We start from the raw sequence: 27,711 nt of genomic DNA, 5'->3' as shown, positions 1-27,711 counted from the left end.
GCAAAAGGCAAGTATTATTCTTTGGTAATTTTTTTTTGAGATAATGCTATCAAGTATGTGCTTTTTACTTTGTTAATGAAGGTGAAGAGATTTTTGTTTCAAGGATATATTTAGGGTTTTCCAAATAATCTTATCAATGTATGATTTCCCCAAATCATGCCTTTGCTTTTGTTGGCATTTTATAAGAGAACCATGGTGTCTGACCAATCTTTTTTTTTTTTTTTTTTTTTTTTTTTTAATAACTTTTTATTTACAAGATATATGCACGGGTAATTTTTCAACATTGACAATTGCAAAACCTTTTGTTCCAGTTTTTCCCCTTCTTCTCCCTAACCCCTTCCCCAGATGGCAGATTGACCAATACATGTTAATTATGTTAAAGTATAAGTTAAATACAATATATGTATACATCTGACCAATCTTTTGAGCCATTCAGACTAGATTCCGGCTTGTGCTGTTTTTCTAGATTGGCAAAGTAGATCTAGTTTTGGGCCTGGAGTCAGGAAGATCTGAGTTCAAATTTGTTATCAGTTACTAATTGTGTGACCCTGGGAAGTCAGTTTAACCTTTGTGTGCCTCAGTTTCCTGAACTATAAAATGGGAATAATAGCACTTACCTCTTGTGATTGTGAAGAGCAAATGAAGTAATATATGTTAAAGTGTTTAACAGTGCCTGGCACATAGAAAGACTTAATAAATACTTATGCTCTTTTCTCCTTTTCCTTTTTGACTATGTACACATTTCTGACCAAAAATCTTGTGAATTTGACTCGTCCTGCACACATGCTGCTTGCTTACTTCTTTACCATCTTGCATTTATTTATTTATTTATTTATTTATTTTTTGAAAAATGTATGTGTAATATTTTATTTTCCCAATTACGTGTAAAAACAGTTTTAAACATTTGTTTTTTTTTAATTTTGAGTTCCAAATTCTTTCTTTAACTCTCCCCCGCCTTCTTCTGAGAAGGCAAACAATTTGATGTAGATTATACATGTGCAATCATGCAAAGCATATTTCTATATTAGTCATCATTATACAATTAACTGAAAGATGTAGACAATACAGGAACCCGCTATGCTTATGGCTTGTTGACAATAAAAAAGAATTTATTTTGTAGAACAAAATGCTACTTTAAAGGCTTAATTTTGATGAGATGTTTGTTTTCCTGTTCACACATTAAAATTATTCATGATTCCTTGAAAGATGGAATATCCAAGATAACCTTTTTCAAAGCCTCCCTGATAATAAACATCCCTGGGTCATAAAATGGGAAGATGTTGCTTCTCCATTGTGTTTCCCCCAATCAGGGAATAGATCCAGCACCAACAAGAGGATTTTCTTGTGAGGTCCTCCAGAGGTTTCTAGTTGGCTGTCTCAAACCAAGAACACTGGAGAGCCTTCTGACTGTCTAGTGAATTCTTTCTTCAGCATTGCTTGTAAAACAGTAGCAGTAAATATGTGACCAGCTGGCATATGCATCAGGTAGAGGCAGCTTGCTTTAAGCCACTGCTTCAATTTGTCTTCCTTTTCTCACCACTTAACTTCCTTTTTAATCTTTAAGAAGGCATGTACAGAGTAAAGATAAGTGTGTAGCTTATTCTCTAGTTTCTGTGTAGTTGTAATTAGCCAATTGAAATACATTTAACATTTTTTTCTCATTTTTTTTTCAACTTGATGCAATTTTTTTTTTTTTTTTTTCAATGAAAAGGAATTGACAAGAAAGGGAATGGTAAAGCTTAGTCCCTGTTTCCCTAAACATATTCTCAGTAGTGGAAGGTGACCAGGTCACTGCAAAATTAGCATAGTGAGGTTCTGGGGCAGCTCAAAGAAAGGCAATGTGTTTAACCTCATGAATGTGTGGTGGCTTTGTTCCTGGGTGACAGCAGCAGCCTCACCTTGGCTAGCCTTGGAGTTATATCCAGCCCTTGTTCCAGCCCCTCCCCTCAAGTGTGCCTTTTCCTGAAAATAATGTTACTGTGCTGTTGATAGGCACGTGGGAGGGAGGGGGGATTAAAAGAGAATGGCTCCTGCTGACATTCTGGCCAGAGGTTCTGGGCCCAGCACAAACTCGGGCATTGTTACGAGCTGATTCTCTTAGGATAAATGATCCTGCTCTATCAGCAGAAAAAAGTTGTAAAGGATGTACCTTATATTGTGCTCAACTCCCCATCCCCTCATCCCCCTCTCTGTCCCTTTCATTGTAGTTCAACAATACTAACATCCCCAGCAATAGAAAAATCTTTCTGCTTCTCTGCCGCCTCTGAACAATAAGTATAACTGAATATGACTCACAGCTCTTCTCAGAAATCACAAGTTATAGAAATGGAGGAGGAAAGAAAGCTCATTGTAGGGAAGATGACATTTGTTAAGGACCTACTATGTTCCATGTTAGGTGGAAAGGGAGAATTTTGAATCCCTCTTACTAAATCTGTGTGACATGGACCTTATTTCATAATCCAAAAAATGGGATTGGACCAAATGATCTTGAATTTTCTTTCTAGCTCTACCATGATTATTTGAACCGTATGTTTTATCCATCTTCTCCATTCATGAGAATGGGTTTTAAACTGGTGTGCTTTTTTTTTTTTTTTTTTGCTACTAGGAACTCTGGGACAATTACAAAATAATTCCTTTCACCATTGCTTTTTGTAACTGAATTAGACTTTTAAACGATATCAACATAGATACCCACATTTTTATTATATTTTTAATAGGAATTTTGAAGTCTATTTTAGGTAAAGTTTTTGTATTTTTAAAATGATTGGCTAACTTCTCTTGGAATTTAGCGTGTCATTCAGTGGCATAATAATCCACTTTGTAATATGGCATCTTCCTTGTTGTTATGGCTAATTCCCTTTTAGGGTTAGTCTGGCATTCAGTGGCTGAAGACATCATTTCCCTTGATTTCTCTTTAAGCTCATCTCTTTATTTCCCTCAAGTTCATGGGTTTTTGTATAGGCGTATGGAAATCTGTATAGGGATATTTCTTCTGTACAAGGTAGGTGTACAGCTAGGTGGCTGTATAAACCACCAGGCTGAGGGTCATGAGGACCAAGCCCCTGACACAGGCATCCAGGGCCACCTCTAGTTGTTAGGATTCTTACAAGGTACTTAGATGGTGGAATTGATAGAGACAATAATTATCTAATTTAGGGTGGTTCAGTATGATTGATCTGATTCTACACGGAGATGTTATGGGCCAGAACTTGAAACAAGGTACTAAGTGGAATTGAGGAGACAATGGTTAAATCTAGTTTAGTGTTGATTTAACCCTACAACAAATAATTGTTTCCTAGTGATACAATGATTGGTGTATACTGAGTGTGGAACATATAAGGAGAACTCTCAGGGCCAGAAAGAACAAGCCCACTAGAAGCTCTCGGAGGAGGAAACAGATTCATACCATTTTCCACCTTTGTTGTGGCTGGAGACTGAAGTACAAACTTTTGGATTTGGAGACATACGGAGGGAGCTAGAGGTAGAAGCTGGCAGAGGCAAAGGAAGGACTAGTGGCAGGAGCTCCTGCAACCAAGGAGAGAGATGGGCCTCTAAGAAAGCTAACTGGGCCCAAAGAAGGAAACAAGACTTGGAAAGAGACAAAAAAGGATTTGGAATTTAACTCCTGGCTGTATTTGGGGTGATTACACTGAACTGAAACTAAGGCTGCCTTCAGAAGCCCCCCAAGAAACCTGCTCCCAGGGAACGTTATATTTTAGAGAAGAATATTACTTCTAATTGTTCTAATCTCGGTTTGGCCACTGGCCACAGATAGCTCTGAAAAGGAGCATGAGGCTGCCGACTTTGCCCAGCCCTCTCTTCCTTATTCAGTTCCCTGGAAGGTCATGGAGTCCCCTCCCTGATGGCATGGTCCTCTTTGAGAACAAAGGAATGTTTGTAAACAACAGGCTTTTACTTCCCAATGCTCACTACAGTACCTTCCCTCTGTTAATTATTTCCTAATTGTTCTATACATAGCTTGTTTGTACATAATTATTTGCATATTGTCTTCTTCCTTATATTTTGAGTTCTTCTTGAACAGGGATTGTGTTTCCCCGCCTTTCTTTCCCTTGTGCTTAGCATAGTGTCTGTCATGTGGTAGGCACTTAATAAATGCTTATTTGATTGACACAGTACAGCTGGATATAGCTATACAGATAGGCACAAATCCATGTAGTTGTACTATCATCTAACCTAATTTCTCTATCTTTGTTTATGTTGTATCCCAAGAAGACTTCCATCATTTCTAAGAAACCAGAGGGTTAGAGAAGCTTTTCATATCCTTTTTCTCCTTGAGAGACAAGTTTGTTCTTGTAGATATAATTATTTACCTTGGGGATAAAAAGAAATATGGTGCCTACTTGTTAGATCACTGCAATGGGTTTGTTGGTATCCTTACCTCATGGGAAAACATTTTCCTTGTTTACTACCACAGAAATTGCCTGTCTCTAGGCCTCTTCATGGGTCTCATGTGTAAAAAGTGATGTTGCACTTCTGAATATCAATTTAATTTGCAAATAAGAAATTTATTCAATATAGACCTAAGCAATTGTTATATATCATAATTCGTATAGTTAAATTTTTATGTAGCTAAATTGCTTAGCTCAGACACTTCCAGGATATTCATGAGTCATAAACTTAAATTAAACCTGTGATTGAAATGCATTCAAGATACATGTAAATTTGTGTACACCCCTAGCCCTCCCCCTCATGGGGAGTCTTAGTTTCATCCATTTGGAAATTTAGCTTTTTAATAAAATTTTCTTTAAGCAAAAGTTAAGAGAAGTCCATTGTTAAGAGAAATGTGCCCAGGGGGGCCCTATATTTGTTTCCTGGGTTAATTGAGCCAATTTCTTTAAATGTTGATAGACCTAGATTAAGCATAATCCATTAGTAGGCGATTATTGGTATAGGTTAAATCTAATCAGAAACACATCTTCATTTCATCCATGTGAAGCCCTTTGTAGTACTGAATCACCTTCCAGAGAACATAAAGTTCCTTAGGAAGAAAAATAGTGATGGGAAGCAAAGTATAACCCGATATGAGCACTATGAAATCATGTTAACACAAACAAGAGAATATGATGGGTTTTTTTAATAGCATTTTTCCAAATATATGTAAAGTTAGTTTTCAGCATACAATTTTCTAAAACTTTGTGTTCTAAATTTTTTTCCTCTGTCCCTTCCTTCCCTTCTTCCCAAGACAGCAAGCAATCTGTCATAGGTTAAATATAGGTTAAATATGTGCAATCCGTTTAAACATATTTCCATTTTTGTCATGTTGTGCAAGAAAAATCAGACCAAAAAGAAAAAAAAAACTCGAGAAAGAAAAAAACAAACAGGTGAAATACTATGCTTCAATTCCCATTCAGTCTCTATCATTCTCTTTCTGGATGTGATTGACATTTTCCATCCCAAATCTATAGGAATTGCCTTGAATCACCACATTGTAGTAATGATCATCACAAAGTGGATCAACATCAAACAGTTGATTATCAAATAATCTTGCTACTGTGTATAGTGTTCTCCTGGCTCTGCTCAGTTCAGCGACCATTCATATAGGTTTTTCCAAGGTTTTCTGAAATCATCCTCATTATTACTTATAGAACAATAATATTCCATTACCTTCATATACCATAACTTTGATTCATCCATTCTCCAATTGATGTGTATCCACTAAAGTTCTACTACAAAAAAAGCTGCTACAAACATTTTTTGCACAAGTCATTCCTTTGATTTTTTTTGTTATCTCTTTGGGATACAGATCCAGTAGTGAGACTGCTAGATCAAGGGTATGAACAGTTTGATAGCTCTTTGGGCATAGTTCCAAATTGCTCTCTAGTGTGGGTGGATCAGTCCACAACTTTATCAACAATGTATTTGTGGTCCAGTTTTCCCATATCCCCTCCAACATTCATCATTATCTTTTCCTGTCATCTTAACCAATCTGAGAGGCGGAGGTACGTACTACCTTCAGAGTTATCTAAATTTGTACTTTTCTGGTCAGTAATGATTTGGAGCATTTTTTCGTATGACTAGAAATGGCCTTAATGTCTTTATCTGAAAATTGTCTATTCAGATCCTTTGACCATTTATCAATTAAGTAATGACTTGTATTTTTATATTTTAGAAATATGTGTGTGTGTGTATAGTATGTATGCATGTATGTATATATGTATATATTTTTTAAAAAGAAATTTAACAAATAGGGAGTGTAAAAAAAAAAATTCCCCCCTGCTTTCTACTTCACTTTTAATCTTAGCTGCATTGGCTTTGTTTGTGCAAACTTTTTAATTTAATGTGATCAAAATTATCCATTTGGTATTTCATAATGAATGTTCTCTAGTTTTTCTTTGGCCATACATTCCTTTCTTCTCCACAGATCTGACAGGAGACTATCCCTTGCTCTCCTGATTTGCTTGTGGTATCACCCTTTATGTCTTTTTTTTTTCCCTTTGCTGAGGCAATTGGGGTTAAGTGACTTGCCCAGGGTCACACAGCTAGGAAGTGTTAAGTGTCTGAGGCCAGATTTGAACTCAGGTCCTCCTGACTTCAGGGCTGGTGCTCTATACACTGCACCACCTAGCTGCCCCCACACTTTATGTCTTAAAAGATGATGTTTTCTTTAAAAAAAAAAAATCCCTTGGATTAGATTCTGTAAGCGTTTCATACCCTAAGATTCAGCATTATCATTTTACATTTTAAAAATTCCATTTCTAGAGAAGCAGTGCGCTTTACAGACAGGCTTGGCAGAAGTTATCCAGGACTTTGTCTTCCATCACGTCTAGCAGAAGCTTCGGAACATGCTCAGACACTGGCCAGGGATCACTTTGGCCTCCCCACTTCATATACTTTTGGCATAAGCAAAGAAAGTATGTTGTCATATAAACTGCAAAAGCTGATGAATCCCACGCACTTCTTTTATTCAGGTCTTTGCTCCTGGTTTTCCTAATGTGGCCACAGTAAGAACATAAAAAGGAGCTCTTCCTCACAATTCATATCAAACTCTTATGTGGAATCAAAAGGGAGAGAGAGAAAGAGAGAGGAGGAGAAAGAGAAAGGATAGAGAGGTAAGAGAGAATGAAAGAGAATGAATTGAGAATAGACGGAAGATACTGTTGGAAAGCAAACAAAAAATGTTAGTTGACTAGATAGAATGGTCCAATGGTCCAAGGCTTGCAGGTCTGGGTGAGCCGGACTTTATTGAGATGAATGAAATTTTTGCTGTTCTTCTCCAGCCAATTCCCTGTGTAATTACCTACATTATCTTTGCTAACATAACTAGGGGAGGAAACGTTTCCCTTGCTTCTCTTTTTTCTTTGCTGAATCAGATTTAGTCTTTATTTCCTGATGTTTGCTATCATTCTCTCATATTAGGAAGGAAGAATGCTTCCTCTAGGTCCAAACTCCAACGGCCTGCAAAAGGTGAAAGTTTTGTTTTTAAGGTTGCAAAAACATTTCTCTTAGACAGTTTATGTTCTTCTGAAATGTTGATTACAAATAAATGAAATGTTGGTTGTTCAAATATTCAGTGATTTCTCTTAATGGCAGTGCTTATGTTTGTAAGACTTTGAAAGAAAACCTAGAAAGATGGTGTAGGATTTTACACTGATTTATTTGGTAGACATAAATATAAGTCACACCAAAAGCAAAGAAGGAAGAAAATAAATAAGCTTATACCTAAGGAGAAGAGGTAAGGAAATTCACCTCCCACCTTTACTCAGAAATGGGTGGGTATCATTACATGTACCATCAGACAGGTGATGTGTTAGTTTTGTTGAATGCTTTTTTTTCTTTTTTAATTTTTGATATAAAGAATGACTTGCTGGAGGGAGTAAAAGACTTTGAAAATGAAGGTTATTTAAATATAAACATTTATTTTTTACTTGATGTAATTTTATTGGTGTGGGGAATTCCAGATTAAAAACAAACAAACAAAACTACATATATCAGTGTAATATGACATTTGCTCTCCAATGTACAGTTTTTGAAAGTTGCTTAGACACTGAAAGATACCCGTGATGTCCCACAGGCAGCACTGAGGCTCTTTCTGCTTCTTTTGTCCAGTTTTTGGGGCATACCTTAATACCTTTTGTAAAAGATCAACAAAAATTTAGAATAATTTTAAAAGATATAGTTTGGTAATTACTTAAAGAATAGAAAAACTCTGAAATTTTTGTTTGGTGATCTAGACTACTTTCTCAGTTCAAATGGTGAGAAAAAGTATTCCCATTGCATTCTGAAGGAGGAGATGTTCATGATTTTTGTGACATTCCTAATAGCAAAAAGATTCAGTCAGGTTTTTGAAATAAGAATTACATTCTGATTTCAGCAAATTTTTCAAGAATGGTATGGCTAGAGACTGAAATTTTCTTTAATGAATTACTTTAACTGCCTTTGAGAGTCATACATGCTAGCCAGTCAACAGGAGCCACTTCACTATGAATTGAGTGATATTGAAAAAAAAAAAGACTGGATGAGTTAAATGAATGACTGATGAAGACGGGAAGGTTGTAGAATAGTCAGTAATACCTTGAAACCAGGTTTACCCTTATAATTTCTGGAGAAAAATCTTTATAGCCCTGTTATTTTTGTTTGTCTTTTCTTTTGTTTTTGTTTTGCACTAAATGTTCATTCTCACACTTAACCAGTTTTTATTTAGTAGTGACTTTTATTTGCTAACTACAATTTATCAGTAGGGTTTAATTCTCCACCTTATAGATTCAGTTATACTGTTTTATCTACAGGCCATTTACTGGCTAGCATGCTCTTCTGTACCGTCCCCAGGTTTCCCAAGCATCAGCTTCCTCTGACATTCATAGCATCCAGTATTATCTTCTTTCTCAGATGAGCCTTAAATTAGATAGAGAGAAAGATAGCTTCTTCATTAACAACAACAATTTGAAGGTGCATTTTCCAGATGTTGCAGGTAATGCTAAGAATCACTACCTGGTTTTGAATTTAGAGATGACACATCCAAAGTTTTCATTTCTATAACCATTTCTTTACCTTGCACTACAAAAAAGTAGTAGTCAATACAGTATTCTGTTTGACTTGCTCATGAAAGGAAGGTTTTGGAACAAACTTAGGCAATTAACTACTTATTTAGCACCTATTATATGGCTCAGTAAGTATGTGCTAGGTGCTAGAGATAAAAGTTTAAAAAATGAAATGTTTTAATCTCTGCTTGCCAAGAACTTGCATTCTAAAGGGGGAGGAAACAAGCATATGAAAACCTATATACAGTAGAAATATTAAATCAGTAACTACCACTAGATAAAAGATAATTGTAGAGGGAGAATATTAGTGCAGCAAACATAAAAGGCTTTGTGCAGAAGATGAGATCTGAAACATATCTTGGTGGAAAAAGGGGGCTCTGAAGCAAAGATAAGGAGAAAGGACATTTCATGCTGGAGGGACAATCTAGGCAATAAGGTTGGAGTTGGAAAAGGGGGCTAGCAGCCAAAGGGAGAAAGAAGAGGAATATCCAACAATGGGAAGGTGGCAACTTGGGTAAGACTTTAAAAACCAAACAGCAGTCTTTGTTTATATTTTAGAGGCAATAGGGAACCACTGGAATAAATTGAGTAAAGGGTTTCATGGTCAGATGTGTCTGTAAGGAAAATTTCTTTGGTAGTAGTGAATAGCTGCCATGTCAAATTCAAATGGAACTGGGGCCATAATATCTTTTGGCCAAATACTGATTTGGAAAACTACATGTTAACATTATCTGTGTTCTATTGTATTTTTTATCCTGGGGTATATCTTTTATTATATTGTTATTATATATTATATATATAATGTAATGTTATTATATTATACTTGGGTATATCTTAATCTTGTTTTGTTATTTGGCTGTATTGTGGATCAATGTGTCTCAGGGATAGTGTATTTGACATCTCTTGTGTATAGGATGGACTAGAGTGATAAGAGATTTGAGGCAGGGAGAAAGAATTCACGATTTATTGGATTTGTGGGATGAAGGAGATTAAGGAGGCCAGAATAATGCTAAGATTACAAACCTGAGATACTGGAAGGATGATGGGACCATTGGGGAGAAATTGGAGAAAAGATAAGAGTTTAGTTTTCAAGATGTTAAATTTTATGTTTTCAATGTTTTCTAATAGTACAAATTTGATAGGGAGTTAGAAGATATAGAACAATGTGTTAATCAATGCTTATTGATTTTTTTTAATGGATGGATGATTTAATATAATAGAACATACTATGAAAAACTCTTACTGGCAGAAAGGTAAAAGCTTTGGGAAAAACCCAGAAATATCTGAGAACTGTTAATTAAAAAAAGATTTTTTTTCCTCCTTCAAGGAATATTCTTAACCTCTCTTCCTACATGAACACAATTGCAAATAACAATAAATGTAGTTAAAATCAATTTTCATCATAGACCATTGGCTCACCTTGACTCCCTCCTGCAATATATTAGCAAGACCTTTGCATGACATATCTGAGACTGTCATTTCTTGGGTTAGATTCCTCTGGGTTCTGAAGTGTAAAAGGAATGTCTGTGTTTAGAATAACACCAAGAAAGACATAGAATAAAAGGATTATGTAAAAGAGTCTCAATCCAGCCAGAGCCAACCTGTAGTTTTAGAAGAGTGTGAGGATGAAAATGATGTACTCAGGAAGCAGATTCTAACAAGGGCCTAGTTGAGTCAGACTGAACAGATTAAAGTCCATATGATAAAAAATTTATTCAGTATTTTTTATTATTGTTGTTCTGTGTGTGTGTATAGGGGGTTGATCTTTCCTTAGCACTTAACACTGGAGAACACTAAGCCCAGATCTTTGTATAACTTTGTTTTCTATCATGTAGAACATTTGGTCTAACATTTTTCTCTGCCATTTATAAACTGCCCAGAACTAATTGACTACATCATAACAAAAATATTTCTAGGTAGAGATGAATCTTATATAGTGATCTGAATAAGCTATACTTTTCAATTTAATATGCTTAACCTAATAATTTTATGAGTAAGTCAAATTATACATGAAACTTTGTTTCAGAAGTGCTTCGGAAAATAAATACATATTTCAATATTTCTAATAAAAGTTTATAAAAATTTTCCCTGACCAAGCTTGATTTAATATTTAGAATAAGAGTAGGAAATTCAGTTTTGTGTCCATGACATATGTTAATGCTTTTGTTCATTTTTTTTTCTAAAGCAGCTTTTTTATTGTCAATTTCAGGCATTTGTTTAGATGGCAGGACCTAAAACTATTTATTAAATTATTTGGTCCCAGTCAGTCAAAAGTTTGAGTTTATGGCCTCAATAGGCTTAGTAGGAATGTGTATGTCAACAGTCTTTGGATATATGTAGTATATCTATAGTGAACAAAAGAATTGTTGAAAACCTCCCTATCATATTATATTACTCCTTTGGAAGGTGGTCTGGCACTTATATTTTAAAAAGTATTTCTTTGGAAATTTTAAGGGTTATTATAAAAGGACTTGATAATTTTAAACCATCATCAAGCCCCTGTGGGAATTTTAAGGGTGAGCATCCTGAAAAGAATAGCTATAAGTAACAGAGTATATCCACAGAAATGTATAAGAGAAAAAATTGTTGCAGGTAACTTTGTAGGGTAAGAGAAATTCATTATTAGAAGTACTGTACCTAGGAAACCAAGAAGTAGAAGGAACTACGCTTAGACAGTGTTCATCCAGTGATGTTTACTTTGACAAATAGCAAACAGGAATTCTCTAAGGAGTGGGGTGGTGTTTTATCCAATAGAAATATAGAACTTTTTGGAACAGCATCTTCAGCTTCTGCAAAAGATTGTACCCATTTGGTAGGGTATACAGGTGACTGAAGGCCTATTTTCATTTAGAAGTATGTGCAATAAGGAATATGAAAAGGACTTGTCCTAGTGAAAAAGGTATCCTAAGAAAGATAACAAAGGACATTTTGTGATGAAAAATTTATTTAGGTTAAATTAAGGAGGGGACAGGTCCTACAGAGAGAGATGACTAGGGAGGCTCCATGATTCTTTAGAAGTGACTGGCAGTGTAAGTCGCATGGGAGAATGGAGCTAACCTCACTTTTTAAGGAGCTGCCTGCTTCTGAATGTCTGGCAATTGGGGGGAGATAGAGGAGAGACAGTTGACAGGCAGCAGAGCCCAGGCTTTTCAGAGAACAACGCATTCCAGGTGTCATTTGTCCCAAAGATAATGTAGCTGGGGAAGGCTGGTCCTTGTTTTGGGAGCAGTGCCACAGCCCCACCTTGCAGCGCTGCCCCCTCCTCTCAGTGGTTCCTTTGTCTGCCAGTTCTTGTGACTTGAGTTCTTTCATGGTTCCTTCCCTCTCTTCCTCACCAGAATCTAATGTTGAGAAAGATATAGTAGCTCCTCACACTGAAGTGGGAATTATAGGTCTCTTCTAGGGGTTTGCCCTGACTGGGGTTGCAGACCTCTGCCAGCAGGGGGGCTTTTTCTGGGTGGGGCCTTCCGCTTCTCCTTCAGTTGGGCTTTCTTTGTGCTGTCCAAGGGAGGTGTCTGGGAAGCTTCCAGTAGACACTGCATTTGTGGCCTTTTAACACATTATTGGGTTCTTCACACATCCCAAGTGAAAATGATGATGACTCTTATATGCAGCACTCAGAGATGGAGATAAGTTTTAAAGTATCTGGGGAATAGTGCCATTGCGGTCCAGCCTTTGCACATGAACCACTTCATTTATGGAAGTCTTGAGCCATGATTGAACTATATTCTCCTTTATGCTTGAGCCATTTCCCAGGATAGAAATAAGGTTCTCAAGGAGAGGTGCTTTAACCTTTTTTCTTCTTTTTTTTTTCCTTAAATAAAACTACAACAGTCTTGATCAGTGTCTGGTAAGCATAGATGGCAGGGTGCCATTTATTGCAGAAAACTTGAGGCTCAATAAATACTTTTTAGAAGAACTAACAGTATTGTCCTATGCTACTATCAGTTTAACATGACGTTTCCTGAGGGATACCTTCTGCTAAAGTCTGGGGACTTTGTAAGGAAGAAAGTAAATTCCTGCCTTCACTTAGCATTTAAAAGTTGTTCCAGGGGTTTATAAAAAGAAAAAAGTTGTTTTTACAGTAATATCCTTTCAATCCTTTAGAATCTTGTCAAAAATGAAGAAAAAAAAAAAAAGCAAATGACCAAAAACTCATTTACTGCCTTGTAAAAGTTACTTCAAACCCTAAAATCTTGCTCTTTCTCCCAGGAAAAGACCTTTAGGCTCACTCTTGAAACCTGGTTTGCATTATTTATATAAAAGTCTTTTGAACCTTTGTTATTTGGTAACAAGTAGATAGATTTATGGTAGTAAACTAGATAAGGAAAACCTGAGAGACTGTTTGTGTTTAAACTCATTATAAACAAAAAAATTTTAATAAGAAATAAGAACTAGAGAACAAATAGGAACCAGAAATGATTAGAATTTACAGGGCAGTACACTAGTAGATCTTAATAATAATGAGTGTTAAAGACAATATTACATGTAAAAAAGCAAGAATGTAAACAAAACATTTTCAGAATAAAGATTTCAGGTATCTGGAAAATCCACTTTTGCCAGATAAATGAAATTTTAGTGTTGTAAAATTGAATAGATGCCTGCAAAAATGGCTTTTTCTATATGAAATTGTACTTTGTATGGTTAAAAAATTTATAGGAAATGTATTGGTGGAGGAGAAAGCAGGGAAGTGTGAGAAATAGCTCCTCATACCTCCTTTCTTCATCTTCCCAAGGGTATATGAAGTCAAAGATTTAATAAGTATTATTTGTATTCTGAAATTTCTTTTTTATTTTAAATTGTTATTTTATTTCTTCTCATTTACATGTAAGAACAATTTTACCATCTTTTTTTTTTTTCAATTTTCAGTTCTAGATTCTCTCCCTCCTTCTTTCCCCTCCCCTCCTCTTTGAGAAGGCAAGCAATTTGATGTAGGTTATACTTGTGCAGTCATGCAAAACATATTTCCATTTAAGCCATGCTGTGAAAGAAAACAGATAAAAAAGCCCAATAAAAACAAAGAAAAAGTATGCTTTTACCTTTATTCAGACTGTCAGTTCATTGGAGGTAGATAGCATTTTTCATCCTAAGTCCTTCAGAATTGACTTGAGTCATTGCATTTCTATAAACAGCCAAGTTATTCTCAGTTCATCATAATACAGTATTCCTTTTATTATATACAATGTTTTCCTAATTTTGCTCATATCACTTTGCCATCAGTTCATGTAAATCTTGCTAGGTTTTTCTGAAAGCATTGTGCCTGTCATTTTTTTTAGAGCATAGTGGTATTCCTTCCCAATCATACAACTTGTTCAGCCATTTCCCAATTGATGTATGTAGTTTCAATTTTCAATTCTCTGCCACCACTAAAAGAGCTGCTAAATACTTTTGCACAGATAAGTCCTTTTTCTTTGGGTTTCTTATTTCTGGCATATAGATCTATTACTTGGTCAGAGGGCATGTATGATTTTATAGTCCTTTGGGCATAGTTCCAAATTGCTCTCCAGAATGGTTGAAGCAGTATACAATTTCTGGAGTGCTTCAGTAGCCTAATTTGTCCCATATCCCCTTCAGCATTTGTCATTTTCTGCTCTAAATCACTATTGATTAGAGAAATGCAAATTAAGACAACTGTAGATACCACTACACACTTAAGATGACAGAAAAGATAATGCTAAATGTTGGGAGGGGATATAGGAAAACTGGGACATTAATACATTGTTGGTGGAATTGTGAACTGACCTAACATTCTGGAAAGCAATATAGAACTATGCCCAAAGGGCTATAAAACTGCATACCCCTTTGACCCAGCATTTTTTCTACTAGGTGTGTATCTCAAAGAGATCATTAAAAAAAGGAAAGGGAAAAAGGAAAATGTTTATGGTAGCTCTTTTTGTAGTGCGAAGAAATTGGGACAGGGTGGATGTCCATCAGTTGGGGAATGGCTGAATAAATCATTGTATGTAAATGCTATGGAATATTATTGTTCTGTAAGAAATGATGAGCAAGATGACTTCAAAGAGGCCTGGAGGGTCTTAACATGAACCCGTGCTGAGTGACGTGAGCAGAACCAGGAAATCATTGTACACGGCAACAATAAGTTTTTACATGATAATCAATTCTGACAGATGTGGCTCTTTTCAACAAGATGATTCAGATCAGTTCCAATGATTTTGTTATGGAGAGAAGCCATCTGCACCAAGAGAGAGGACTGTGGGAGCTAAGTGTGGATCACAACATAGCATTTTCACTTTTTTGTTGTTGTTTGCTTGCATTTTGTTTTCTTTCTCATTTTTTCCCTTTTTGGTCTGATTTTTTTTGTGCAGCATGATAATTGTGGAAATATGTATAGAAGAATTGCACATGTTTAACATTATTATTATTTTTTTTTTTTGTCATTTTCCTTGGGCAATCTGATAGGTGTGGAATGTTAGCTCAGAGCTGGTTTAATTTTCATTTCTCTAATCAATAGTAATTTCATGCTTGACATTTAAAAAAGAGTAAATTTTTTTTATGGTAATTGGGATTAAGTGATTTCCCAGTGAGTGTCAAATGTCTAAAGTCAGATTTGAACTTGGATCCTCTTGACTCCAGAGCTGCTGCTCTCCCTACTAAGCCACTTAGCCAATTCTCCCAAATTTCTTAATAAATGACCCCAAATCTTTTAAGGAACTGTTAGATCAATTTTGAAATTTAACTATATCAACATAAACGGCCTTATTCTTAATTCCCCAATAAATGTAAATAGTGTGATAGCCAAGGTTTAGTTTTATAGTTTCTGATTCAAACTGTTAGATGTTCCTTTTAGACAGTTGATTGTATATGCTTAACATCTCTCTGCCCCCTCCCCCCCCCCGAGATTATAAACTAACCTTAATGTTATCTGACTATACATATGGAGATATTGTATTGCACTAGTTTAGGGGTTCTTAATGTATGATCTGTGAACTTGATTTTTTTTTAATAGCTTTTTATTTACAAGTTATATGAATGGGTAATTTTACAGCATTGACAATTGCCAAACCTTTTGTTCCAATTTTTCCCCTCCTTCCCCTATCCCCTCCCCCTGATGGCAGATTGTCCAATATATGTAAATATGTTAAAGTATAAATTAAATACAATAAAAATATACATGTCCTAACAGTTATTTTGCTGTACAAAAAGAATTGGCTTTGAAATAGTGTACCATTAGCCTGTACGGTTAAAATTTCCTGCCATCATAATATCCCTGGATTGTGCTTTTCTTTTTCTTGCCCCTCCTTACCCCCTTCCCTAGTATTAAATTTATGGGCCCTACTTGTGTCACACAGCTCTCCCTCTTTAGGATCCCTCCCTTCCTCTCCCTTTGAATCCCTTTCCCTTTCTTGTACCCCTCCCTTATTACTCTTTTTCCTTTTCCCTTTTCCTCTCCCACTTTTTAATGAAGTGAGAGAAGATTCTTTGTAAAATAAATATGTCAATTATTTTCTCTTTGAGCTAACTGAGAGTAAAATTCACACAATGTTCCTCCCCCTCTCTAAGTTCCCTCAAATATGATAGGTTTCCTTTGCCTTATTGTGGGACATAGTTTCCCTCTTTTTATCTCCCCTTGTCCCTTTTTCTGACACTGTTATCTTCTTTACATTTCTGCTTCCCTTTTTTATGTTATATCAGTAAAATCAAATTATACATGTAGTTTTTATGTATATTCACAACAGAAATACAGTTCTCAAGAGTTCCTTTTACTTTTTTCTGCTTCTCTTGACTCCTATGGTTGGAGATTAAATGTTTTGTTTAAATCTGGTTTTTTCCTTAGAAACAAATGGAATTCCTCTGTTTCATTAAATGTCCATCTTCTTCCATGGAAAAAATGCTCAGCTTATCTGGGTAGTTTATTCTTGGCTGCATACCAAGTTCTTTTGCTTTTCGGAATATCAGATTTCAGGACCTTCGATCCTTTAATGTTGAGGCAGCCAGGACCCTTATTGTGGCTCCTCGGTATTTGAATTGTTTTTTCAGGGTTGCTTGTAATATTTTTCTTTAGTCTGATAGTTCTAAAATTTGGCCACAATATTCCTTGGAGTTTTTATTTTAGGGTCTTTTCCAGAAGGAGTTCAATGAATTCTTTCAACACCTATTTTACCTTCCTGTTCTATTACTTCTGGGCAGTTCTCTTTGATGATTTCCTGTAAAATAGTATCTAGGCTCTTTTTTTTGTCATAATTTTCGGGTAGTCTACTAATCCTCAGGTTCTCTCTCCTAGATCTATTTTCCAGGTCTGTTATTTTTCCAAGTAAATATTTGACATTTTTAAAAAAAAAATCTCATTTTTTTGGTTTTGCTTGACTGATTCTTGATGTCTTAATGAATCAGTCATTTCTATTTGTTCAGTTCTGATTTTTAGTGAGTTATTTTCTTCATTAGCTTTTTTTGCTTCCTTTTCTATCTGTCCAATTGAATTTTTAAATGAGTTGTTTTGCTCTATGGAATTTTTTCCCATTTCACTATTTTTTTTTTTAATGAGTTATTTTCTTTTTCCAATTCACAAATCCTACTTTCTTGGGAATTCTTAACCTTTTTCAATTCATAAATTCTGTTTCCTTGCACTTCTTGGGAGTTTTTTTTTTTTTTTTTACCTTTTCCAATTCATATTTCAGGAAGTTGTTGCTCTCCTGCATAGCTTTTCTTTCCTTTCCCCATTTTTCTTCTAGTGTGAACTTGATTTAAAAAATTTTTTTAATAGTTTTTATTTTCAAAATACATCAAAGATAGTTTTTAGTATTTACCCTTTCAAAACCTTGTGTTTGGAATTTTCTTTATCCCTTCCTATCGTCCCTCTCCCTTAGACAAAAAGCAATCCAGTATAGGTTAAACATGTGTAATTCTTCTAAGAATATTTCCACTTTTATCATACACAAGAAAAATCAGATCAAAAGGGGGAAAAAAACGACATAGTAAAAAACAAGCAAGCAAACAACAAAATAGGTGAAAATACTATTTTGCCTTCCACATTCATTCCCTATAGTCCTCTCTTTGGATGCAGATAGCTCTCTCCATGTAAACTTGGTTTTTTTTTTTTTTTTTTTTTTTTTTTTTTTTTTTTTTTTTTTTTTTTTTTTTTTTTTTTTTGCTGAGACAATTGGAGTTAAGTGATTTGCTGAGGGTTACACAGCTAGGAAATGTTAAGTGTTTGAGACCAGATTTGAACTCAGGTCCTTCTGACTTCAGGGTTGGTGCTCTATCCACTGCACCCCTCCCCCCAACTTGTTTAACAAATTTTTTTGATAACTATTTCAATATAATTGGTTTCTATTATATATTCAAACATTATTCTAAAAGGAATCCTTAGGCTTCACAACATTGTCAGAGGGGTCTATGAGACAGAAAAAGATAAGAACCCCTCAATTAGATGATCTCTTAACCAAATATCAATTTTTTTTCTTATATCAGGAAATTAAACAATGCAATGATCATATTCTTAAGAAGGTTAGTACATAGGGAGTAGACATAATTTCCATTCACACTTATTACATACTAGGATTCAAGATCCTACATGTAATATCAGTAAAAAGCATTTTCTATCTGTATAGCATTTTCTTATTATTTGATAAGTTTCTCTTAACATTTCTTTTTTTAAAAACTAGGTTACAGGACAGCTAGATGGTATAGTGGATAGAGCACCAGTCCAGGAGTTAGGAGGAGCTGGCTGTGTGATCCTAGAGAAGTTACTTAACACCAATTGCCCCACAAAAAGGGGAAAAAAAGATATTTAAATATATTTGATTACTTGATGTCTAGGGAGGAGAAAGGGGGAGAGGAGGAAAAATTCGGAAATTTTGCAAGGGTGAATGTTGAAAACTATCTTTGCATGTATTTTGATAATAAAAAGCTATTATTTAAAAAAAAAACTGTCACTAGAGTGGAGTTGAGGCACCCTCTGAGTAGGCCACTTGATCAGTCAGAAAGCATTTTTTTAGTTCTTATTGTGTGCTAGGATTTGCTAAATGAAGAAAAAGCAAGAGTTTAAAAAACAAAACATGATCCTTGCCTTCAAGGAGCTCAAAGTCTAATGGAGAAGCAGCTTATAAACAATAATATAAATAAATAACCAACAGTTATGAAACACTTACTGTGTGCCAAAAACTAATGCCATGCTAAGCTCTTTACAACTGGTGTCTCATGGGTGCTATTATTCCATTTTACAGGTGAGACTGAGGCAAACCAAGAGGGAAGATAGACAGCATAGTGACTCAGGCTGCATTTGAGCTGGGGCCTTGGGGTCTCCAGCTCTAGCGCTCGCTTCATGGTGCCACCTAGTGGCCATCTCTGCAGTACAAGAGAGCTAGAGGGAAAATGCTTTGTCTCTGAGTTAAGGCACCAGTGGAGAGGGGGACCAGGAAAGCCTTCTTAGAGAAAGCTTGAAATAAAGTTAAAAGGCTGGAGATGAGGAGAGAGCATTCCAGTGCTACAGAGCCCAGTCAGGAGATGGATTAAGGAACAGGAAGTAGAGCAAGGATGCTAATGGAGCTGGATCCTGGAGCACACAGAGGGGAGCAAAGCATGAGAAGAGGGAAAGGCAGGAAAGGACCTCTTTAGGAAAGACTGTACAAACTGGAGTTAATAGGGAGCCCCTGGAGTTTATTGTGGAGAGAGGTGGGGTGACATGGGCTTACATTTTAGGAAGATCACGTTTGCATCTGAGTGGAAAAGAGACTGGTGTGAGGGAAGGCGGGGAAACTCTCCTATCTGTATAGGTAGAAGGGGTCCTGCTCCTGCTTTTCTAAGTCAATTTAGTCTACGAACCACTACTGCAAACTTACATTTCCCTAACAGGTATTTCTTCTAACTCCCATGGGTTTGGAACATCTATTACTCTCCTACTCTCTAAGAGCAATCATCGAATCCAATGAGAAAAAGACCTTGAAAAATTAAAAAGCACTTCCAAGTGCAAGTTACATGGGAATTAAGCCTTATTATTACGGATGACCCCCAAAATAGGATAGTGACATCTCCACATCTCCTTGATTAATTTGAACAAACTATGTTATCTAAAGACGACTTTCTATATCAAGTTGCTTGCTGTCTTGGGGAGGGGAGAAGTAAGGGAGGGAAGAGAAAAATTTGGAACACAAAATCTTCCAAAAATGAAAATTGAAAATTATCTTTATATGTATTTGGAAAAAATACTATTGAGAAAAAAAATAAAGGTGATTTTGTTTCTATAACCTTTTCAGTTTCTAATAGGACTATTTTTCATCTTTTCAGGTTTCTAAGCCATGGAACCTGGCTCAGTGGTTCGTGCTATCTTTGACTTCTGCCCAAGTGTATCAGAGGAATTGCCCCTATTTGTAGGGGATGTCATTGAGGTGCTAGAAGTAGTAGATGAATTTTGGCTTTTGGGAAAGAAAGAAGACGTTACAGGTAAGAGGTCCACCACTTTTTCATCATACAAGAAATGGAATCTAATTCTTTTCCAGATTATAATTAAAAGTGAATATAGGGGAAGAAACAAATAAACAGTAGCATTTTATGATCTTATAGTACTTCTTTTATTTGAACAGAGGACTACAAGAGGCAGCATTATTTAGGGAAAGAATGCTAGCTTTCAAATCAAAGGAGTTGGATTCATACCCCACTGATACTTGCTCCTTCTGGACAAGTCACTTAACCCCTCTGGACATGAAGGATTGGGCTAAATGGCTTCTGTGGGTCCTTACAACTTTAAATATGTGGTTCTATGAAATGCTGTATCCCATATCCATCTTGAATCATTCATTGATAATGACTTATCTCTTTTCTTCTATGAATACAATTTGAGGCCATTCAATGGCAGCACCCCCTAGCCTTAACTTCATTCACTTATCTCTTCCTTCTCTTTTGCTATGAATTCTTTCTCTTCTCTAGTCATTCCTAACTGTTCTTTTCAAAATCTGAATAATTTCCTCATCAAAACCTGATTTGGAAGGAACCTCAAAAGCTTTTCAGAAAGTAAAAGTCTTAATCCAAATCTGAATAAGAATCCACTCCATACCATAATCAACAGATGACCATATGATTTTTGCTTAAAGGCTCTAGTGAGGATGAATCCACTATTAAAACAGCCCATTCCACTTATTGTTCTGTGAAAAATGAACAAGCTGATTTTAGAAAGGCCTGGAAAGATGTTCATGAACTGATGCCGAATGAAACAAGCAGAACCAGGAATACATAGTACACACTAACAGCAAGATTGTGTGATGATCAACTATGAAAGACTTGGTTCTTCTCACTTCTTCTCACTGTTCAGTGATCCAAGGCAATCCAATAAACTTTGAATAAAAATGCCATTTGCAGAGAGAGAACTGTAGAAAATGAATGTAAATCAATACATGTTATCACTTTTTTCTTTTCTTTTTTCTTTCATGGTCTTTCTCTTTTGTTCTGATTTTTCTCTCAACATGATTCATAAGCAATGTATTTAAAAAATTAATGTACATATATAACCAGAAAAATAAAGAAAACAGATAAAAAAGAAAAGACAGTCCATTTCACATTGGATAGATCTGATCAAACAAGTTTGTCCTTATACAAGCCCAAATTTGTATCTTCATAACTTATTATTTCTTGTTCTATACTTTGGAGCCATGAGAATAAATCTAATCCTTCTTAAATTTTGCCAGCCCTTCACATACTTGAAGAAAGCTAATATATTCTCCCTCAGCCTTCTTTTTTCTGCTCTAAACAATCTTAGTTGTTGTTTCAACTAGTTATCTTTCTGGCATGAATTTTAGTCCTTTAACTCTCTTGAGTACCCTCTTCTGGATGCTTTCCAGTTAAATGTCTTTCTTAGAATGTTATGGCCAAGACTGAAGATAACATTCCAGATATGGTCTGAATGGTAAGAAAACTTTCAGTTCTGTAGATTTGGTTAATGTGCCTCCCTGAATGCAGCCAGAATGAAATCTTGTTATTCTAATGCTCTAGGACTTTCACTACCTTTTACATCATACAGCATCATTTAACTATGATCCTTAAGATCCTTTGTTTTTTATCTTTCCTCATGGCCTCATCTCCTAAATTGATCCTGTCTTCTTTTATTTCAGTCAGACTGACTTTTTTTTTTTTTTAATCATTCTTTGTAGATTGACATTTTAAAATCTATCTTTGCTTGTTATCTTCCATTCTAGAAGTAGTTTCTTAGTTTTCATTCACCAGATTGCATTACTTTTTATAAAAATTAGATATATGTTTCAGAATGTCCTCATTAATTAGGCTATACTTTAATAGGTTTACATTTTCATTTGAATAATTAACCTTGTATACATTTTTTCCATTAGTTTTGTTTAGTGTAGATTTAGAAGTCCTTGAAGATTGTCCTTTTTTCTTCTTGTTATACACTTACTTTATCCCTTTAAAATGCCAGTAATGTCAGATAGCAGTAGATGTTCAGTAATTGCTTCATGTTTAAACAATAATCTCAAGGGGAAAGTTTCATATTTTTTTTATGTCTTTCAGAAAAAAAGGTACATCTGAAGTTTTTGTTTCTATTTCTAGGACAATTTCCTAGCAGTTTTGTGGAGATTGTGACCATTCCCACCATAAAACATGGAGAAAGGCTGTTTGTCTGCATATCTGAATTTTTATCCCAGGATATGGATAGTCTCTCCCTCCATCGAGGTAAACTGGTGATTTGGAGAGTAGAAAAAACTGCTTTAACTCAGATGAAGAAAATTCTTATTAGCTTGGTGACTCTTAGGCTAGAATTATGTTTAAGTTCCCAGTCTTGAGCTAGGAAGATCTGTCATGGTTGAGAGACATGAAATCAAGAATTAGGTGATGAATGACAAAGCAGCCTCAGTCTGCTCTTCTAGTTCCTACATGTGGTTGGAGGTTTTGTCTCAAATTGAAATCTCCCCACAATCACTAAGAGTTGGTGTGAAATCAGTAATTTTAAAAAGCTAATTCTATGCACATGTTTAGCTTATGTTGGATTACTTGCTATTTAGGAGGGGGTGGTGGGGAGTGAGGAAGAAAAATTTGGAATACAAGGTTTTGCAAGAGTAAATGTTGAAAACTATTGCATGTGTTTTGAAAAACAAAGCTATTATTGTTACTTTTTTAAAAAAAAATTTCTAGCCACATTTTTTAATGTATACCTGCACTTTCTTAAAAACTACATTGTTATGGTTTCTTTGAACTTTAAGTATGGGATATATCGCAAGGAGGATCTTGGGATCATAGTATTACAGAATGTTAAGGGAATTTAGAGATTGCTGAGTCCAACCCTCTCACTGTTTTTATTTCAAGGAAACATTTCTTTATATAGAAACTTTTAAAAACATGATGAATCTTTAGAAGACTAGAGAGCAAAAGTGGCAGATGTTTTAAGTGTTTAATTGAGTTAGTTTCACAAGAAATCAAGAATTATGTTGGAAGGAAATCCATTCAATTCAAATTTCTGTTTGTAAAGAAAATACTGAAGATAATATTAAATGAATCATTTTCACATTTTTCCATGTTATTTGTAGCAAGCAGCTGCAGTCTAAGACAGTCTTATTTCACAGACAAGGACACTAAGGTTCAGAGGTAAAGTGGCTCTCTACCATCTGTGTCACAAGCTGCCAGTTTGGGGCTGGCAGGTAAGAACCACCCTACTGTGCCTTCAGTCCCCTTCACCATATTCTTTCCTTCATGCTGCTCCCTCTTAGACTCTTTATACTCTAAGGTAAATTTTAGAATATGGATCCTTTGGCACTATGAGAAACTGATTATTAATATAATAATAATGAGAGGGTTGAACTCATCAATCTCTAAATTCCATTCAGTTTCTAACATTCTGTAAATCTATGATTCCAGGACTCTCCTTTTGAATGATGAATAAAGAGAAATGAAGGCTCAATTCAGCACTATTTAAATGCCCACTCTATTCAAAGTACTAGATGAGGTACTATGAAAAAGGAGATCATAAGAGTCCGAGAGCATGCATTGTGGGTAAGAGTTTAGGAAAAGTGAAGTTTAGGAAACTGATACACATGAGTATTTTATTTGCAATGTGTATTTATGTTTTTAGGATTTAGGGGAATTCAAGTAAATGTTTTTGTTCTAGAAAGAAAGAAAGCTAAAGTAATATGCTATATTTACCATCTTGTAAATACCTTATGAATATAAAAATAAAGGGCCCCTATATCTTCTTGGGAGAGTGAAGGATAATAGCAAAGCTGTGGATAATAGCTACAAATTTCTATCTTTCCTCAGAATCTGAAATTGTTCTCCTCATAAGTGCTTTTTTCCCTCATTTTTTTCCCCTCAAACTATTGCTACAACTCAGTTATCTCCTTACCCCAGTATTGCCCACTAACATTATTTTGTTAGCTTGTCCCTTCTTTGAGTTTAAAAAAATCTTTGGTAGAGGGGTGCTATAGGCTGGTAAGGATTGTGGAAGCCCTGGAGCCTTGTGGGATGGAAAAGTCTGAGGCCTCTGCATTAGCTTATGCTGCCTTTTTAAAAACCTTTCCTCCTTTTCCTACCTCCCAGAGATTTCAGTAAGATGAATAGAAATAGCCAGATAATACTGTAATCTTCTTCTGAGGGGTAAAATGTTCCACCCTTGGATCTCCAGCAGGTGTCACCTGTCTCTTCCCATTTTCTTTGATTTTTTCTTTACAGTTTCTCATTGGCTCCTGAAAAATCAAGGTGTTTTAAAGTTTTGCCTTTAAATCAGAAACTACCTTCTTCTGCTGGAGTTCCAAGAGCTGGATTAAGCCCTGGCTTTTAGTGCCATTGTTCGTTGAAGACACTGGGGAGAAGGAAAGTGAGGGGAAGGAGCTGGAATGTAAGGGGAAAAAGAAAAAGAGAAAGGACAAATGTGGAGAGAAACACAACAATGCTGCCCATAACCATTTCAAAAAGCCTAGATTACTTGTCCCCAGTTAAGACCTGTTTTGCAAGTCTGGTGACAACTTAAAGGATGATAACAGTCAAGAAAGTGAGTGTTTCCTTCAATGATGCAGATCAAAGTCTTTCATTTCTGTTTTACTTTATAATACTACCTATTATTTGGTATTTGTTATACTTAAAATTTGAAAAATGAAAACAAAAGACTAAGAAATCAGAAAAAGCTAATGTGATTTTAGTCTTCAGTATGATGCAGATTGGGGTTCAGGTTATTGCAGCAATTGCTTTGTCCTTTAGCTCTTTCAAACCATATTTAGAATACAATGATTAGGTCTGTAGTATTTTAGGAAGGATACTGTTGTATAACTAGTTGCACAGACATGCAACCAGAGGACTTAGGGCCTAAATGGAGACACTTTCCTCTCATATATGTACTCTAGCAAATCTTGAAATTTTCATTTGCCTGAATGATGATCAAGAAATCCAAGGAGAAACTACAGTAATTGATTTCCCCTATACCAGAGTTGCACAAAAAGTCAAGTCACTCACAGATAGTAGGAAAGGAGACCTCCAGCAAAGCCAGTAATAGTGACTGCAAGTAAATAAGCCAGAAGTCTCAGTGCAAGTGGACCAGTGACATACTTAGCCTAGTGATGTCTACATCTGGGGGCAGCAAGAGGATCTCTTGCCAGTGTCCCTTTCTTTGACTCTGGCACAAAACCACTTCCCACCTAGAAAACTCCAGAAGTTTGAAAGCTGAAGAAAGGAACCTTGGGACCCTGATAGAGCAGTGGTAACATGTTGTATTGTATCTTTTATTATTGTTAAACATTTCCTAATTACATTAAAATCTAGTTTTGTTATTGTTGTTTTAATGGCCTCCCTTGAGTTTTGCCACATTTAGGCAGTGAGTTTGACATCTTTGTATTAGAGCATTAGCAACTAGGATGGTACCCAGATCTCCTTTCAGGATGATGCAGACACCCAGAAATTTAGAGGCCCTCACGATTTAGAGGGTTCTGAAGATCAGTGCTCTTAATCTAAAAAGTTCCAGGGAGGCCTGACTCTGGGATTTGAGTGTCACTGCAAGAATTCAGAGAACCCTGGAGGAGACCAAACAGAACAAATCACGATACCCCTCCCCACCAAAAAAAAAGGCACAGCAGGGGACAGAGCCTGGCATTCACTCCAAACTAAGGAGTGAAAGCAGGAGAAATGAGCCAGCCAAGGTAATGCTCAGCAAAAAAAAAAAAATATATATATATTTTACCTCTGTAAAAAAGTATAAGCAGTTACTCAAAGGGAAAAAAAAAAAAAAAAAAGATTTCCTATAAGGAATATCTAGAAGAAATGAGGCAAAAAAAAAAAAAAAAAAAAAAGAGAGAGAGAGAGAAATAAAAACTGGAAAGAAGGAATTAGGAAGAAAATAAATAGCTTAGAAAAGAACTTACCTAAGAAAAGGAATCTCTGAAAATTAACATGCTGGCCCTGGAGCTAAGAAACTTGAGTTTAATATGTCTTCAGATGATTACTAACTGGGTCACCCTGGGAAAGTCACTTATAAACTTCTTAATTTCCTCAACTATAAAATGGGGAAAATAACAGTACTTACCTCCCAGGGAGATATTGTAATGCCGGAGAAACTGAGGCAAGATAGAGATTAAAGAGTTTTTTTTTTGGGTTTTTTTTTTTTTGTTTTTTAATTATAGCTTTTTATTTACAAGTTATATGCATGGGTAATTTTACAGCACTGACAATTGCCAAATCTTTTGTTCCAATTTTTCCCCTCCTTCCCCCATCTCTTCCCCCAGATGGCAGATTGACCAATACGTGTTAAATATGTTAAAGTGTAAATTAAATACAATATAAGTATACATGTCCAAACAGTTATTTTGCTATACAAAAATAATCGGACTTTGAAATAGTGTACTATTAGCCTGTGAAGGAAATAAAAAATGCAGGCAGACAAAAATATAGAGATTGGGAATTCTATGTAATGGTTCATAGTCATGTCCCAGAGTTCTTTCGCTGGGTGTAGCTGGTTCAGTTCATTATTACTCTATTGGAACTGATTTGGTTCATCTCATTGCTGAGGATGGCCACATCTATCAGAATTGATTATCATATAGTATTGCTGTTGAAGTATATAATGATCTCCTGGTCCTGCTCATTTCACTCAGCATCAGTTCACGTAAGTCTCTCCAGGCCTTTCTGAAATCATCCTGCTGGTCATTTCTTACTGAACAATAATATTCCATAATATTCATATACCACAATGAGATTAAAGAGTTTTAATAATTTATTTGAAAGGGAGAGATTTACTGGGACCAAATGGATCCATGGTTTGGTTCCAGAGCTGAATGAGACTATGTTTTCCAAGAATCTAGAAAACAACGTGAGTTCCCAATGATATATATACATGTGGCTCAGCTACAGGGGATAGACAGAGGCAGAAGTGGAGTCAGAGTGCTAAGAGCAGGGTGAGGGGAGGTACCGGGGATGAGAGAGGCATCTGATAAAACAGTATCTGATATTCTGATAGATTGGGATGGGGAGAGTATTTTGATATTCTAAAATATAAGATCTTTTATCCTTATCAAATATTCTGATGATTAAGAGGGGGAGGGGTGGTTTTGCTAGATTGAGCAGAACAAGTAGCAACTGAGGCAGAATAATTCAGGGAAACTGAGTCGGGACAATTAGGGAAACTTGAGTCAGGACAATAAAAGAGAACTGTAGCACAACATTCCATACTCCCTCTCTTCTGAATATTCAAATCATTGAATTACCTTCCTCAAAATAGGTCTTAAAACCATAATTTTGACCAACCCTATGTGAAGCAAATAAACCAAATAAAAAC

At 35.6% G+C, this 27,711-nt stretch overlaps 1 protein-coding gene across 2 annotated transcripts in view; it reads left to right on the top strand.

The window, feature by feature from the left end:
* The window catches only part of DNMBP (dynamin binding protein), a 115,924-nt gene that overhangs the window by 11,302 nt on the left and 76,911 nt on the right, over window positions 1-27,711 (top strand). Inside the window, exons 2-3 of one of the 2 annotated variants that reach the window (XM_031956245.1) lie at window positions 20,244-20,399; window positions 22,512-22,634. In XM_031956245.1, coding sequence (XP_031812105.1) covers window positions 20,255-20,399; window positions 22,512-22,634 — 268 coding nt within the window. In that variant the 5' untranslated portion in view covers window positions 20,244-20,254. Of the gene's footprint in view, window positions 1-20,243; window positions 20,400-22,511; window positions 22,635-27,711 lie in introns of those variants that run through there. The other variant, XM_031956246.1, reaches the window with a different exon arrangement.

This window comes from Sarcophilus harrisii, chromosome 2 (assembly GCF_902635505.1).
Source record: "Sarcophilus harrisii chromosome 2, mSarHar1.11, whole genome shotgun sequence".
Classification (NCBI taxonomy): Eukaryota; Metazoa; Chordata; class Mammalia; order Dasyuromorphia; family Dasyuridae; genus Sarcophilus; species Sarcophilus harrisii.
This window is presented reverse-complemented; position numbering and strand designations above follow the sequence as displayed.